The 14,885-nt window shown below is 46.6% G+C and overlaps 1 protein-coding gene across 2 annotated transcripts in view; it reads right to left on the reverse strand.

The window, feature by feature from the left end:
- The window catches only part of ZCCHC7 (zinc finger CCHC-type containing 7), a 90,767-nt gene that overhangs the window by 21,947 nt on the left and 53,935 nt on the right, over window positions 1-14,885 (reverse strand). For both annotated transcript variants that reach the window (XM_030258019.4, XM_030258018.4), the window contains exons 4-6: window positions 9,496-9,539; window positions 8,223-8,348; window positions 7,076-7,246 (exon numbers count right to left, since the gene is read on the reverse strand). In XM_030258019.4, the coding sequence (XP_030113879.4) occupies window positions 7,076-7,246; window positions 8,223-8,348; window positions 9,496-9,539 (341 nt within the window). The remainder of the gene's footprint in view (window positions 1-7,075; window positions 7,247-8,222; window positions 8,349-9,495; window positions 9,540-14,885) is intronic.

Consider the following 14,885-nt stretch of genomic DNA (forward strand, 5'->3'; position numbering starts at 1 on the left):
ACCTGAGAGACATATGAGAGATGGTAAAGAGGAAAATGTGGATCTTTAAAACAAAATCAGAACATGTTGGTGGTCACTAAAGCTGAGATCACTCTCTCACAGGTTCTTAATGCTTTTACAAAATGTACAATATTTCTGACGGCCCCTGAGCCACAGACAGACACGGAAATGTGGCGCTTTTTGTCATTTTGGTACAAAGCTACTGCAGAAGAGGGCTTTCACTTCTCTTTAGAACATTTACCTTCTTATAAGATCAGCACTGTACTCATTTGAACAATTAGCAACTTGGTTTGCCGACCTTCATTTTAAGAAAAGAAAAAGAAATGTAGTATTCCACGGCTTCTCCGTAATATGCTGCATCTGCAATTTTGAACATTGAAGCCTCATGACTACTTGCAAATGAGTACTATTAACACTTCTTTAGATTTCAAATAAATTTTTCACTCATGCCCAAATTCTTGCCTTCTTTTATTTTGATGGAGAATGTTAATTAAAAAACACATCACAATCAGTATCTCTCAAAATAAAATCCAAGTTTTTGCCAGTCACCCTGTGGCACATACAGTGTGTTTTTCCCAGATGTGATGGAAATGATATTATTTATTATTCATTCCACCAGTAACATAATTGTCTGCAGAAAAATCTACAATCTGTTCTGTGTAATGGTTCAACATTTCTCCTCTTACTCAAATGCTGTGTGTAAATATTTGAGTTTTATATTAATATTTCTATAAAAGAAATGTGTGAAGGACATCACATTCCTCACCGAGGATCTGACTCTTTGAACACACTCAAGCTGTCTTTGAGCACAAACAAAAGGATTTTCCTCCTTCCCTAACTTAGCCAGGGTTCAGAGAGCAACATATAAACACTCTGCAACCTGTAAAAATATTGTACCAGAGCTCTTAGCCTCTCCCTCAGACCTGGGGAGGTTTCAGCTGTGCAGGACAGCTGTGCTGGTCCAGCTCAGGGGTAGCAGGCAGTTATTTGTACATTAGTTCTGGATACCTTTCAATTACCACAGTGTGCCCGGGCTAATATGGTTGAACAATTGCAATCAGTGAGTTGTCCTATCCTGGCAAAATGCCACTCTGTGCTATGACCTTTACTCACACGACTGCTATTTAATAATCATCGTCATCATCATCATCATCATCAAAATTACTTCATTTTTGAATAATTGTTTGGTTGGGTATTTTTCCTGCTCTGGACACAAAGACATCACTTTGAGCAGAAATCTGTAGCTCTGAGTGAGAACCACAGTTGGCAGAGTTCTTGTCAGAACCCTGGGAGAGGCACAGCTCCAGCCCCTTCATGGTGCTGTCCACAGTTGGGTTTTATCCTCAGGGATGTTTTAAGGGTGAGGAAAAACCAGAAGAAGGTAAGGATGAAGGTGGTGAGGGAAGGCTAAGCATATCCTTCATTCAGGTGGTGACCTGGGGTAATACTGCTCACCATTATCAAGCGGGGTACAACAGCTGAGCAGGGGCCCCTGTTAAACAACAGCTCTTAGGGATGATGCTTTCAACCAGGAACCTCATTACTTTGCATCAGCTCAGGGCTGTTGTCTGCATCTTATACCATGGAATGAAAAATAGAATGATTAACAATTACTACCAAATACTGGCTCCTGAAATGGGGCAGAGAGGTTTGCTATAGCAGACAGCATAGCCAGACACAACCGCTGCCAAACCCATGATTTTCCTTATTTATTTAAAAGAACTTAACCACGAACGGCCCTCCTCTAAAGAAAAGCCCCCGTGGTACCCAGCTACTATGGCAGCGTGATGAACGCCATTAAAACAAAACTGCATTTATTCCTGCCACAGCGGTCTGACCTTACTCGCATTTGGACGTACCAGCACACAAGGTGCCCACTCCAGAGGGCAGTGCCAGTGCCAGGGCAGCGTGCCCGCACCTGCCGACACCTTGGCCACCTCGCTGTCCCCGAGCCGTGCCACCGCTGCCACGGCCCAGCGCAAGGGCGGCCACCCGAGCCTCGGGCTGACCCACTGCACGGCGCCATAACGGGAGAATCGACACCGGGTGCCGCGCGTTTTGACCCATATTGAATTTTATCAGGTGCTAATTATTGTTTTACCAGAGCAACGGCTTAATGCATCTGTTGTTTAATTCCCACTTCCCTATTCTCCAATGTGAACATCAAAGAAAATAAAACACTCAATCTCAAACAGCCCCTGACAGCAGACCGGGACTCGAGAGCTCAATAGACGAGGCCCTTGCCACCAGTTCTCATATTTCCACAACAATGAGCAAACACAAAACCGGCACTAAGAGGCCTTTGCTCCTTTCCGCTCCCCTCGGCCGGGCGTCTGCCGAGAGGGCCCTCGACGGCGGCGCTGCGGGGCGCGGGCGCGGGGCGCGGATTAGCCCCGCTAACATGCGAGTGCCGGCCAAAGGCGAGCAAAAACCCCGCTACTGTATTTGGCGTATGAATAACCAAAATGCACGCGCTGACAGGAGACCAGGACGGGCCCGCGGCTCCCCGGGAGAAAATGTAGCTGTGATGAGTGACAGGGCTTTCAGGAAATATGTTCACAATCACAGACAGTGAAGGCCATGACCTAGATCGTTTAAGAGCTTGTCTTGTCAAATTATCAAAAGCTTCTTCGTCTCTGAATAAAGAGTGACATAAGTGAGTGTCAGAAAGCTGCAGGCTGACAAGCCAAGCATACAATAACAGCATGCACGTCACATACTTGCCGAACACCGCCACGGCTAGCGGCAAATCTTAATGAGAGCGCGGCTGGCCCAGGAGACTTGGGTCCCTGCTGGCATAGCTACTCATCTCGCAAAAATCCTTCAGCTCCGAGTCAGTTATGGTCTGACACGACAACTACAATTACTAAACACAACTTTTTAACAGAATCCTCTGGTGCTTTGTCAAAGAGGCAGCGGCTGCTTGGAGCTGCCCCGCTGCAAGCCACCACAATAAAACAAAAGATTTGCCAAAACACACACTTTTCATCACCTCCGCATGGGAACTGCCGCGGAAAACACACAATGCTTCCCTTCAGAAGCACTCCTGCACAAGCAGATGTCGCGACCTCTCCCCACGCTGCCAGTGCAGACAGCCGCTGGCGCCGGGCGGGCAGAGCTGGGTGACCGCCGGTGTCACCCTGGCTGCTGTGGCACGGCCGTTTGCTCACCCGCGGGCGCACGTGGACAGCCAGAGGCGTGAAGGGTGGGCAAGGACACTGGGTGACACAGCAGACAGAGCCAACGTCCTGCTCTCTGCCCAGGGAAAATGAGCCACATGGACACCAGCTGCCCCCGTGGAATGATCCCAGCACCTCCAGCTCCATCCCAGCTCACCGCAGTATGCCAGAAACAACAAAGGCACAAGGAACCTTCCCAGGAGAAGAGGCCAGGAAGTTCTCAGAATATGCAGAGAAGATGCCAGTAGGAGCACCCAGCTGGTTCATAGGTAGAGTGCTGACAAGAGTATTTGGACATTTGGATGGGGCCATCAGACACACCGGGGCTATAGGGCACCAAGCACTGGGCACTGCTGTCTGCCAGCTCCTGGAGAGCCCACCCAGCTCACCAAGAACACGCATGCTGGTTTCCCCAGGGATACATGGAGACATTGCCCCCTCTGCCTGCTCCCTGCAGATTCATGGAGCCCTTCTCCCACCCTGCTGCTGGCAGGCAAGGCTGCACACCAACCACAAGGCTCATGGCATCCACCAAACAACTGCCACTGAATCAGTCAAAAGCTGCTCCTCTGATGACCCTCCCAAGGAAACCATGCGAGGCCAGGCTGCTTCCAGTACGCATCCAGCTAAGAGGACTCTGTATGTTCTCAGCATTGTCTCAGGAGAAGAGACAGATCTAGCAGATCATAAATGTATGACCTTAAAATGGTTTAAGTAACTGTGAATGTTTCCTAAACAAACTAGGTGAAGCACCTTGAACTGGCTCACATTAACTTCTGGACCTAAGTGGAAAGTCAGTCTGACATACTGTGCACAAGAGCCTGTTCTGCACCCTCTGATTTATAGTAAAAGGGAGTGAACTTGCTGAGAAGGACAAATTACAACTTCCTTTGAGCATCCAAAGCATTTCATAACATATGTTTGATAACAAGAAGAGAGGGATTTCCCTATTTCACAAGGAGTCACATGGGAAAGACAAGGGATGATAGCTACAAGTTACTCCTGGGGAGATCTCAGGTGGACACAGGGGAAAACATTTCATGATAAGAACAATCAATCATCTCTTGAGGGAAGTGGTGGATTCCTCAGAATTGGACACTCTTAGGATTTGGCTGGGCTGTCTTGTGTAGACCATGCTTTTGCCAAGAAACATTGGTGATGATGATCAGATGATCCATGAAGTCTTGTCCAACCTGGTGTTATAGGATTCTGTGATTTCCATGAACTGCACTCATTTCCTCTGGAAGCAGGGCAGATCTGCATCCCTCAGAAAGGAGCTTCCAGGCCTGCTGCTGACCGCACAGAGACACCTTGGACTGTCTCTTCCCAACCTGGCTTGTACTGCCTTTGTCAGGTGTACTGGAAGAAATGATGATCCCTGACCACGGTCTCCCGTGACAGATGATTCTGCAGCTCTTTACAGACTCTTCCCTCTCACCTCCCTTGCAGGCTGAGGAGCTGTGGCCATGCTGAAGGATACAGAAGATAGGGACCAAAGCTTTGCCCAGGTGCTCCTGCTTTCCTGATGATTCCTAACATTTCACCAGTTTTTTTTTCTTTTTACAGGTTGTGAAGATTAAACTGATTTTTTTGTAGAACTGTATCTTATAACTAGGATCTGAGTGCTGAACAGTAATAAGCAGAACCTGTAATTCCACATGCCAAGATGGGATTCTTTTACTTTACATTTATTGCCACTCAATGTCAATTGCCATTTTGTGTTCTCCCTCTGATTCTTACAGCTCTTGGGCAGTTCTGCACAGCTGGCTCACAGCACTGACTCTGTAAGTAATTCAGTCTTCTCAGCCAGTCTTGTTGCCCCATTGTTGACCCTTTTCCATGTCACACTAGCATATCCCACCTTTATCCTCTTACTCCATGCCTGTTTAGTTTGCTTGAAAGCTTTTGGTCAGGAACTTTGTAAAACGCCTTTTGGAATTTGTAGACTATGTCAACTGGATCATGTTTACACACATGCTTGTCAACCTGCTCCTTTGAAGAACTCCAGAGATCCCTGAGAAGTGGGATTTCCTTTACAAAAGCAGCCTTGAATCACCCCATGTATTTTATGTTTATACACCCATTCCAGCATGCCACCACCATGGTTCCTGCCCCTGGCTTGGTGCACATGTGCAGCTGGCAGTCTGGGACCCCTGCTCTCCCTGGGACATCCCCTACACACTGTCCTTGCATTAGCAACTCAGTTCCTCATGCACCAAGCACGAGGTGTCTGCTGCCATGGCTGGCTGGGCTACTTCACCCTCATGCTCCTCTGCAGCGTTTGGGCAGTCATTACCCAGTTTTGGTAACAGGCTAGCGCTCACAGATTCGTAGGAACCCTCTCATTCTCTTCCATTTGACAACTTCTCTGCTGCTCCCCCGCCCAAAACAAGGTTTTGGCGTGGTTTCTTCCACTATGAACATCCCAGCTGCAAAAAACACCTTGAGGCCACAAGCAGCAACCTTGTCCTGTCCAAGAGTTCCTTTCATGTTTTGACCACCTGTAGGCTTCATAGCCTGTCTGCTCAGATCTCAGGAAAGATTTACTGCTGGTTTTGATTCCTCTGCCCTTGCTCTGCCATGCCATCTCTCTCTCTGAGGACTGGGCAGGTGAGCTCCTGCTCTGAGGCCCCAGTATTTGTACAGGTGAATGACACAGCTTCACAGCTCCCATGGAGGAGCGCACAAAAACTGCACAAAGTTTCAAAGAAAAACCTTTCTGATTAAAGGTGGACCCAAATGAGCATAAAAAATATATGCTGAGATGTTCCTGATGCCCTGCATGGCTCAGGTAGGATTTCAATGCTTGTATAATAGAGCACTCACGATTCTTTAAAGTAAAGAACATCAGTTTATGAAACTGGTGTCATAAAATGTGTAAAAGAGAAAAGATGGCAAAGAAAAGATGCTTCATTACAGTTTGCAATTTTGTCTCGCTGCCTACCACATGAGGGTGCAGAAATGTACATTTCACATTCTTTAAAGGTATTGTGGGCACATTAGCTATCAGCAAAAGTACATCTGGAACATATTCAAATATCATAAGAAATATCAACTCCCAAATATATTGGCTGACCTTTGCACATCTCACGTACCACTGTGACATGCTCTTCGACCAAACAGAAGAAATAAAGGCAGGAAGGAGACATTTAGAAAGAGAATCAAATATTTCTGAGTTTCAAAAAAATCCAGTGTTTATGGAATCCCACAGGTGTATTTGAAAACCAAACACATAGGCCATATCTACAGTTAGACACTGAAGTGTGAATGTATGCCAAAATTATCACATTTTGCCTTTTATCCTTATTTGTGTTTAATTCAAGAATTAAATAGATAGAAATGAATTTTGGGGGGCATATATAACCATAATAATATAATATAAGATGAAAGAAAGAGACAACTATGTCTGCTCTCCCTTTAATTTTCTTCCATGTTTTACTTCAGCAGATCTTGTCAAACCCAAAGCCTTTAAAGTGCTTCTCTCTAATAGTATTTTCAGTGATTAATATCTGATCATAGTGAAACGACATAGATCTGGAACTCCTGATGCATCAGAGTTACTCTTTACTTTTTCCTGGTACACTCACAGCACTGCGTCTCCTGATTTCAACCTCCCTACACCTTTCACTCCCCAGGAAAAAGGACGTTTGTGTCCACCACTGCTGAACTGAACCAAATTGAAGAGCAAGCGCTGAAAATACTTTAGTTTGTTTTCTTTCTTGATGAAAACTCCGACAGTGTAAAGCAATGGCTAAACACAGCATTTTGATATGCTTATACAAATAGGCACTACATAAAATCAAAGTGACATGAAGAGATCGTAGCCATTGTAAATTCAGTTTTTGGCAGACACAAACCAAACCATGCCCGATCTCTGTGCCAAGGGCCGTACTCACATCAGCATAGTGGCCCTTCATGTCGCAGCGGTTGCAGTGTTTGTTCCAATAGGCTCTCTCCAGGCACTCCTTGAAACAGTGCCCGGGCAAGCAGCAGTTCAGGCAGAAACGTGCTGGGCAGCTGTGCTGCAGATGGTCTCTTCCTGCACACAGACAGCACGGGGGGGCTTTCTGTGGGGAAACAGAAATAGAACCGTGTTAAGTGACAGAGTTCCAACAGGTCCTTGCGGCTCTGCAGCCCCACGCGGGTGGGCACTCGCTGCCATCCGGACGCAGCAGCACAGCCTCGTGACTCACAGTTCAGCACATGGAGTGACAAATGCAACATGCAGCCAGCTAGTCGGAGGCCAAACCTGCACCTCTGTGAGCCAGTTTTCCCAGTGAGGAGTGTACTTCCCCCGGGGGTCGCATGAGATGTGGTCATTCTGAGTGTCCTCGTGGGTTACAGCCCCAAGGACATGGGGTCTTATGGACTCTGCTGTGGGGTTGCTAAATCTGGGCTGTCACGCAATGGCTCCCACTTCTTGACAGTGTACTGACTGACTTTTAAACCCCTAACCACAAACTGTTGGAATATGCGGCATCTATATCATCTTCTTAAAGTTAGCTCCAGTTTTGTCCATGGTTTTTAACACTGTTCACATCATGGCTTATTATACTTTCTGCTTTCACTTATTTACTAAGGCTGTATTTCTGATTCAACAGATTCTCCTTGTTGAAAGTACAATTGAAAAATATGTTACTCTTGCTGAATGTTTTACCATATGAAAAAACCAGATGTTTATGTAAGGCACTTGATTTTTTTTTTCTCAGTTTACAGCCACATGGTTTAGTAGAAGTTGTTCCTGCCCATGACAGGGCGGGAAACAAGTTAATCTTTAATGTCCCTTCCAACACAAGCCGTTCAATATGATTCCATATTATATAATTCTGCATATATTCTTTTGTATATAAACAATAAAAGCAATGACATCCCCCAAACAGAGGGATACTTTCACACAGCAAATTGACTTTGTGCAAGCTACCTGCAACTCAGAGCACTGCTTCAGAGAAAGGACAAACCACTGAAACAATGCTTCTAGCAGCAAGCACAAAGGTATATCAGGAAAACAGCTGACTGTTCAAGTGAGTTAAGCATTGCATTTACCTTTGGAGTGGGACAGTTCTTGGACAAATGTCCTGGTCTCTGGCAGTTCCTACACGTAACACTTTTGTCACCTCTGTAGTACCGCATGCTGCTGTGCCTCACACCCCCATAGTTGGAGATCTGTGCCTGGTGAAACACAGAGAGAAATGCATTTACCACTTGAGATTCTGTGCTTTGGGAACTGGGAATTATAAAGGTCACTGCTGGCAGTGATCCAGCAGAAATCTAATGTTTCCCATGTACAATTTACACATCCAGGTTTGGAATGGGTAATTCTGTTACAGAGAAACCTGCATTGTCTGGAAGGAAAGTTCTCATTTGAACTTCTGCTTCAGGACATTCTTTTTTGCTATTTAAAGCTGCAGTTGTGAAGCTTTCCCTCAATTAGCCAAGATTTACTCACTCTGCTATATCACAACAAACTGGAATTTTCTCCAGAACACAAATATAATGAACATCAATTGCAAATGCAAGTTACATATTCCCTCACACACATTAAGGCAAACTGCTTGGACAAAGTACAACGCTCTACAAGTCTGGATGAAATCTGCAATTTGCAATTGTAAAGAAAGACTTTAAAAGGGAAAAAAAAAAAAAAAAGAAAAAAAAAAAAGAAAGAGAGAGGAAGCAGGAAACAACTGTCTCTCTCCTAGTGACCTCACACATACTTTCTGTTTAGTGAGCCAGAATTGAAAATCCTATCTGCAACTGTCATTGCCTAGTAAACACCACGAGTTTAAAAAAAATACATGAAATTTTGGATGAGTGAACAGGAGAGGTTTAAAAATACCATTTCTCCTCAGGGAATGAATTTGTTAATGTCACTGGATTGTATCAGCTGTACTGGACACTGGAAAGAAAAAGGGAAGGAACTGGGCAGAGCAGCTGAAGCTCACTCCTCTGGGTGCTCCGGGCTGCAGTCCCCACGCTGCCCCTCGCCGAGCCCCGGCAGGCTCCACGCTCTGCTGGCTCCCAGTGCCCCAGGGAAGGGGACCAGGCGGCCCTGAAACAGCTCTGGGGCTCCAAAGAGACCAGGAAGGAAGAGCTGATCTCCACCTTGCACAGTCTGTGGAAGCACTCCGGCTCTTGACACCCCTGTCCCTTCCTGCCTGTATGCCAGCCCCAACTCAAGAACTCCTTCCTCCTGTGAGGAACACTGCTAGTCATCCCACAAAACAACACAGAGGGGTTTTTCAACCCCATTTACTTTATTCTGCTTGTTAATAAGCAAAAAAATGAAGAATTATAGAAAAATTTGGTTGTCTGTATTTACCTCTAAGTCTTTATGAGAGATGGACCAGTTCACATCAGTTTTTCCTGAAAAACAAAATTAAAATTAATTATATTTAATTTATATGAATATTCTTCTATAGTATATTCAACATGATGATTACTGCAGTTATTGAAAATGCTAACAGGTTTTGATGACTAAAACAGAGAAAGCAGTTCCATCTTTAGTAAAGGAAAGCCACTGACCCACTGGGCCCCAAATCTGCCTCACCTGAGTATCCGCACACATGCAGTTACTGGGAGAAGTTTTTCTAACACCACACTCTTGTCCTGACCCCTGGGGTTTAGATTCAGGTGGGGATTTAAGTGTTCCATAGGCATGGCCCCACAGGTGCTGATCCAGCCCTTGGAGCTGCCCCTGCCTGTGCTCGTGGGATGCTCAGCCCCAGCCCCGAGGCGGCGAGCGTGGCAGCACACGGACACGACCACACTTCTCCTCCGTGCCAATTCACCAGCTCTGGTTCTGCAGCCCTGCATCCTGACTGCTGCATGCCAGCACGGCTGAGCACAACCTCGGACACCCAGACTTTAAGCTGAGCAAATCTATTTCCAAACATGTGCAGGACAGGACAAACAGGAGGACACACTGCACTATCGACTGTCACACCACAACCTTCGCACACGCAGCCTTTGGGCTGGCAGGAGGGAAAAGAAGCAAACCAAGAAGGAAATGGAAGGGCAGTAAGCTAAAGGAGAGGGGATGCAGCCAGAGCTGTGAGAAATCCTGCAGGTGCACGTGGCTCAGCGCTCTGGCTGTGCACACACAGCCGTGCTCCCGCAGCAGCTCCTCACCGCTGCAGGGGATCCACCTCTGCACTGGCTCACCTCACTGCACCTTACAGCAAGCATACAGCCTGTGTGCACATTAATCCTGCGTGTTGGCACACTTCTAAATGCAAACTGTCCATGCTGATCCTGCACCTCAATCTGAGGCATCCACATTACTAACAAAAATCACAATAATTTACAGACAGCAAAAATTTCTCCAGTTTTGATTGTACTATCCATTTCCATTAGAAGGTGGATGACTACAAATTAAATTATCATCTATAATTTTATGTCTTCCTCTTCATTTGTTGAAAAAGTCAGTAATTTTGGCTGAGCCTGTGATGTAGTATCGGGACACAAGGTATGTCACTCAGGTGCTTTAGAGCACAGCACCTGCTCATTGATGCTCTTCGTTCAACAGCCAGAGCTCACAGCACATGTTCTCACCCAAACAACACCCTGAAGTATTTTTATTTTATTTTCAACACTTGCTCATGCAAATGACTGTCACCGAGACATTGGCAATGCACTAACTGGCCAGTTAAAAAAGTGATGGGAATGATGTTGAACCTGGGCCGTGGCACACAGAGTGACTGCCGCTGCCAGGACCCCAGCAGCCACCTGCACTGTCACCCCAGCACTGTTCGGGATCACCGGGAGCAGGGACGGGACAGGGATGCGTCACTGCCACACAGCAGCAGCGAGTTCTGGGTACACCCAAGAGAAAATCAAGACTTTCGAGGTCTGATCAATGAAAGTAAAGAAACACTGTCATATTTGAGTGCATTATTTATGGCTTTAATGCTTGTTAAGGAAATTAATTCACAAAGCAAAAGATATTTGTAATTCAAAGCTCTGCCTTGGCAGTCAGCACCGCAAGTGCCGTGTTGCACAGAAATGCACATGCAGAATGGTCACAGATCAAAATTACCAGCGAATTAACTCCTGTTAATCACTAGGCATGTCCTTCCTGGGGGCAAACCAACCAAGTTTCTCTTCTTCACTGTCAAAATCCCCAGCTTCACAGGGGAAAACCATGATACAATGATTCAAATGCTCCTAATACCAGAAGCTAAAACTGCTCCACTCAGAAAATAAATATAAGAGCTTTAATGCTGAATGAAATATTACAACAAAATCTCCCTTTACTAAATCTGTTTGGTGATATAAAAGTGAATTATAATTCACAATAGATTGCATAAGGCTTTGTTTTCACATGCAGTAAGTTCTTCAGACTGAAACACCTAAGGAGAGTTTTGTTTCTGCAACCAAGTAGAAATCCTGCCGTAGAGACACTTAGAAAAATCTGCAACAATATTTCTTGCTGACCACAGTGCTCTGTCTGGCTCTAGATCACAAAATAAATTACAAACCTCTTTTCAGATTGGCAGATAGTGCCCCTTCCTTCTGATTCTGTTTGCTTATTTGGGTGAATTAATGCGTCTCGCAGCAGTCCCAGTACCCCGTGGGTGGTTCCTGGGCACTCCTGCGCTGTCCTGGCGGCTCCCTTGGCTCGCCAAGCAGCAGCACCACCAGCTTGGGGTGCTGGGGTGATGCCACATCTCTGCAGCCCTGTCACCTCTGCTGTCACCCAGCCTCAGGGGAGCAGCCTCCCCCAAGGGCTCAGCGGTGTATTGCCCCGGGGCAGGCGGGCAGCTGCACCCAGAACCACCCCAGAAGGGCTCAGGGACCCCCGCTGGGGCCACCCACCCCTGGATGATGCCCTCCCACCCCTGGATGATGCCTTCCCACCCCTGGATGATGCGTTCCCACCCCTGGATGATGCCTTCCCACCCCTGGATGATGCCCTCCCACCCCTGGATGATGCCTTCCCACCCCTGGATGATGCCTTCCCACCCCACCGAGCAGACCTGAGGCAGGGGGGCAGCTCTGGGCAGACACACGCGGGAGCTCCATCCCTGGGGAAGGTCCTCCAGGGCCACTGCCAGTGCCACACCACAGCACCTCGTGCTTTCCTTGAGGTGGGCATGCACACAGGAGAAGGATTTCCGCCGGAACGAAGGGCTGTGATTGCTGTGTTTTGGCATTTGCTTTTGTTTTATTTTTACTTTTCAGAATACAGCAGTTCAGAGACTTATTCAGACAATCTCTGTCAATATTTCCCCCTTTTTCTGTGGAGAAGTTGCACATATGAAACTTACTTAAAGCTTTCTGTGAATTAAATAAAACCACAAACATCTTTGGTATATTTGTGCTTTTCATCTTCCTCATCTTCATTTGTTAAATACTACCTCCTCTCTAAGATTATATTAATTTCTACACTAAGTTTAATACTAAAATTAAGATGAATTCCTGTACTATGATTATACACATTTCTATACTAAAAAAAATAAATACAACCGACTTTACTGTATAAACTTCTTGTATTTACACTTTGAGAAAATGGTGTTGTCAAGCTGCAGATCAGGGAAGACAAGGATGTCAAATATACACCATTTATATGAAAATAGAAGCCCTGCACAAGGTTCTTCCTTCATCAAGTACCACATTTTGGCTCTCCTCTGCCCCTGCGCAATGGGATGAATGGCAAGCAACAGCTTTGCTTTTATTTAAAGAAAAATTTTGAAAGATCATTGAGATTCACATGTATCCTTCCACCAGCATGAAAATGTAAATTTCTGAGCAGGCTCGGGGTGAAGCCAGATTTAGGACCACTGTTCAATGTGCATTCAAACCTCCCCTCTTTCATCCCAGACAGCGAGAGGAGGGGAGGAGGGAGAAGGAGGACCAGCAGTCAAAACCTGAAATTGCCCGGGGGAACAATCTGCTTCCACGGAACAAAACACTGACTCAGAAGAAACAATGAACGGTTCACAACATTTCCTTATCTGCTGTGCTGCCCCACCAGGGACCCCGGCAGCTGATCAGGCTGCCCTGGCCAGGCAGGGCAGGGCACTGCTGGGCATGTGCTGTGACCCCCCCAAAATCACACTCGTGTTTCACTCATCAGGGCTGGGACAAAACACATCCTCACACAAGCTCTGCCCGCCCTGCAAGGGTTTGTGTCATCACCTTCCTCAACAACAGAGAAGCTGCAGAGCGTGGACATCTGACTTTGAAAGCAAAACACTACATTTCCCAAAAGAAGTGGTCATGTCCCCCTTCCTTCTAATTGGAAAATGCATGATGAGATGTATTTTATTTATTTTATTTTATGATCAGCCCAGTAGCACAGGACACTTCAAGCTGTGGCACAATGATACATGGGCCTGAAGGGCAAATACATTTCAAAGCTGGGCTTTAAAAATTGGATTTTGACTGCTAATTAATATAGCATATTACAGAATAGAGAACTTTAATTATATTCTACTGTAAGATCTCCATGGCAAGGACTGTTTCAGAAAACCTCTGAACAATATTCGCCATACCAATACACAGCTTCTACTGCTAGTGGAAGAGCATTTTAAAATTATAAGCTTTAAAACCTCTAAAAATCACTAGATCCGTAAGAATTTCACATTGTGACATATTACATACATCTGAGAATTCCTGATTATGTGGCACCCAAAGTGATTCAAGTCTTACAGCAGTGGACCTTGCCGTAATGAGGTTCACATTTCTGTGCCCGAGTAGCCCTTCTGACAGAAGAGAAAGGAAGGGCAGAGTGACAGTGCAGCAGCCAAGCACTGTCCTGAAACCGAAACCGAGGCGTGTAAAGGACGGGAATTTGGGTGTCTGGGGGCCAGGGCACACGGCACACCTCTCCCTGCTGGCAGAGTAGGGGCGTAGGGATAAATGTGTCTGTGTGTCTGCAGGGCGCTGTCTGTGGGTCTGGGCATGTTTGTGTGTGAACACACGTGTGCATCACGCCCCCACACCCTGCCCAGTGCACACCCAGAACGGTGCACATCCAGCCCGGTGCACACCTGCCCTGTGCACACCCAGCTCGGTGCACACCCTGCCCGGTGCACACCCAGCCCTGTGCACACCCAGAACGGTGCACACCCAGCCCTGTGCACACCCAGAACGGTGCACACCCAGCCCAGTGCACACCCAGAACGGTGCACACCCAGCCCAGTGCACACCTGCCCAGTGCACACCCAGTTTGGTGCACACCCAGCCCGGTGCACACCTGCCCCATGCACACCTGCCGCCAGGGACAAGGAGCTGCTCCTACTGGTGCTGGCTGAGCTCCCACCCCAGCAGCCCAGGTCCATCCTCTGGGACCCCTCCCGCAGGAGGTGTTCGGTGGGCAGGGGGCTGCAGCCCCTCTGCACACCCCAGCTGCTCACACAGCCCCTCCAAGGGGAACAGCATCAGCCCTGGTGTGTTTTGTTAGATATTTCTCAGATTTCTCAACTTTTCCTTGATAACAAAGAGATGGTTTACTTAAAAACTAAACACCTGCTGCGTAATGGAATACCTATCAATATCTCTTTAGGACAGCATTAAAAGAGATCCATATCTCCACAGGGAAATCAGTCAATGGAATTGTTGACAGAAGTTCAATTTGAGACATTTTCTCGTGGCAAAAAAAGGCTCTCTTGCCTCTCCCCTTCACACCTAAAATTATGTATGTGCTAGTAATGCGCACATGTTTGGGCAGTAGGGAAATCCCTGCAATGCTTTATTTTTAGCAACCTT

Source organism: Taeniopygia guttata, chromosome Z, assembly GCF_048771995.1.
Source record: "Taeniopygia guttata chromosome Z, bTaeGut7.mat, whole genome shotgun sequence".
Classification (NCBI taxonomy): domain Eukaryota; kingdom Metazoa; phylum Chordata; class Aves; order Passeriformes; family Estrildidae; genus Taeniopygia; species Taeniopygia guttata.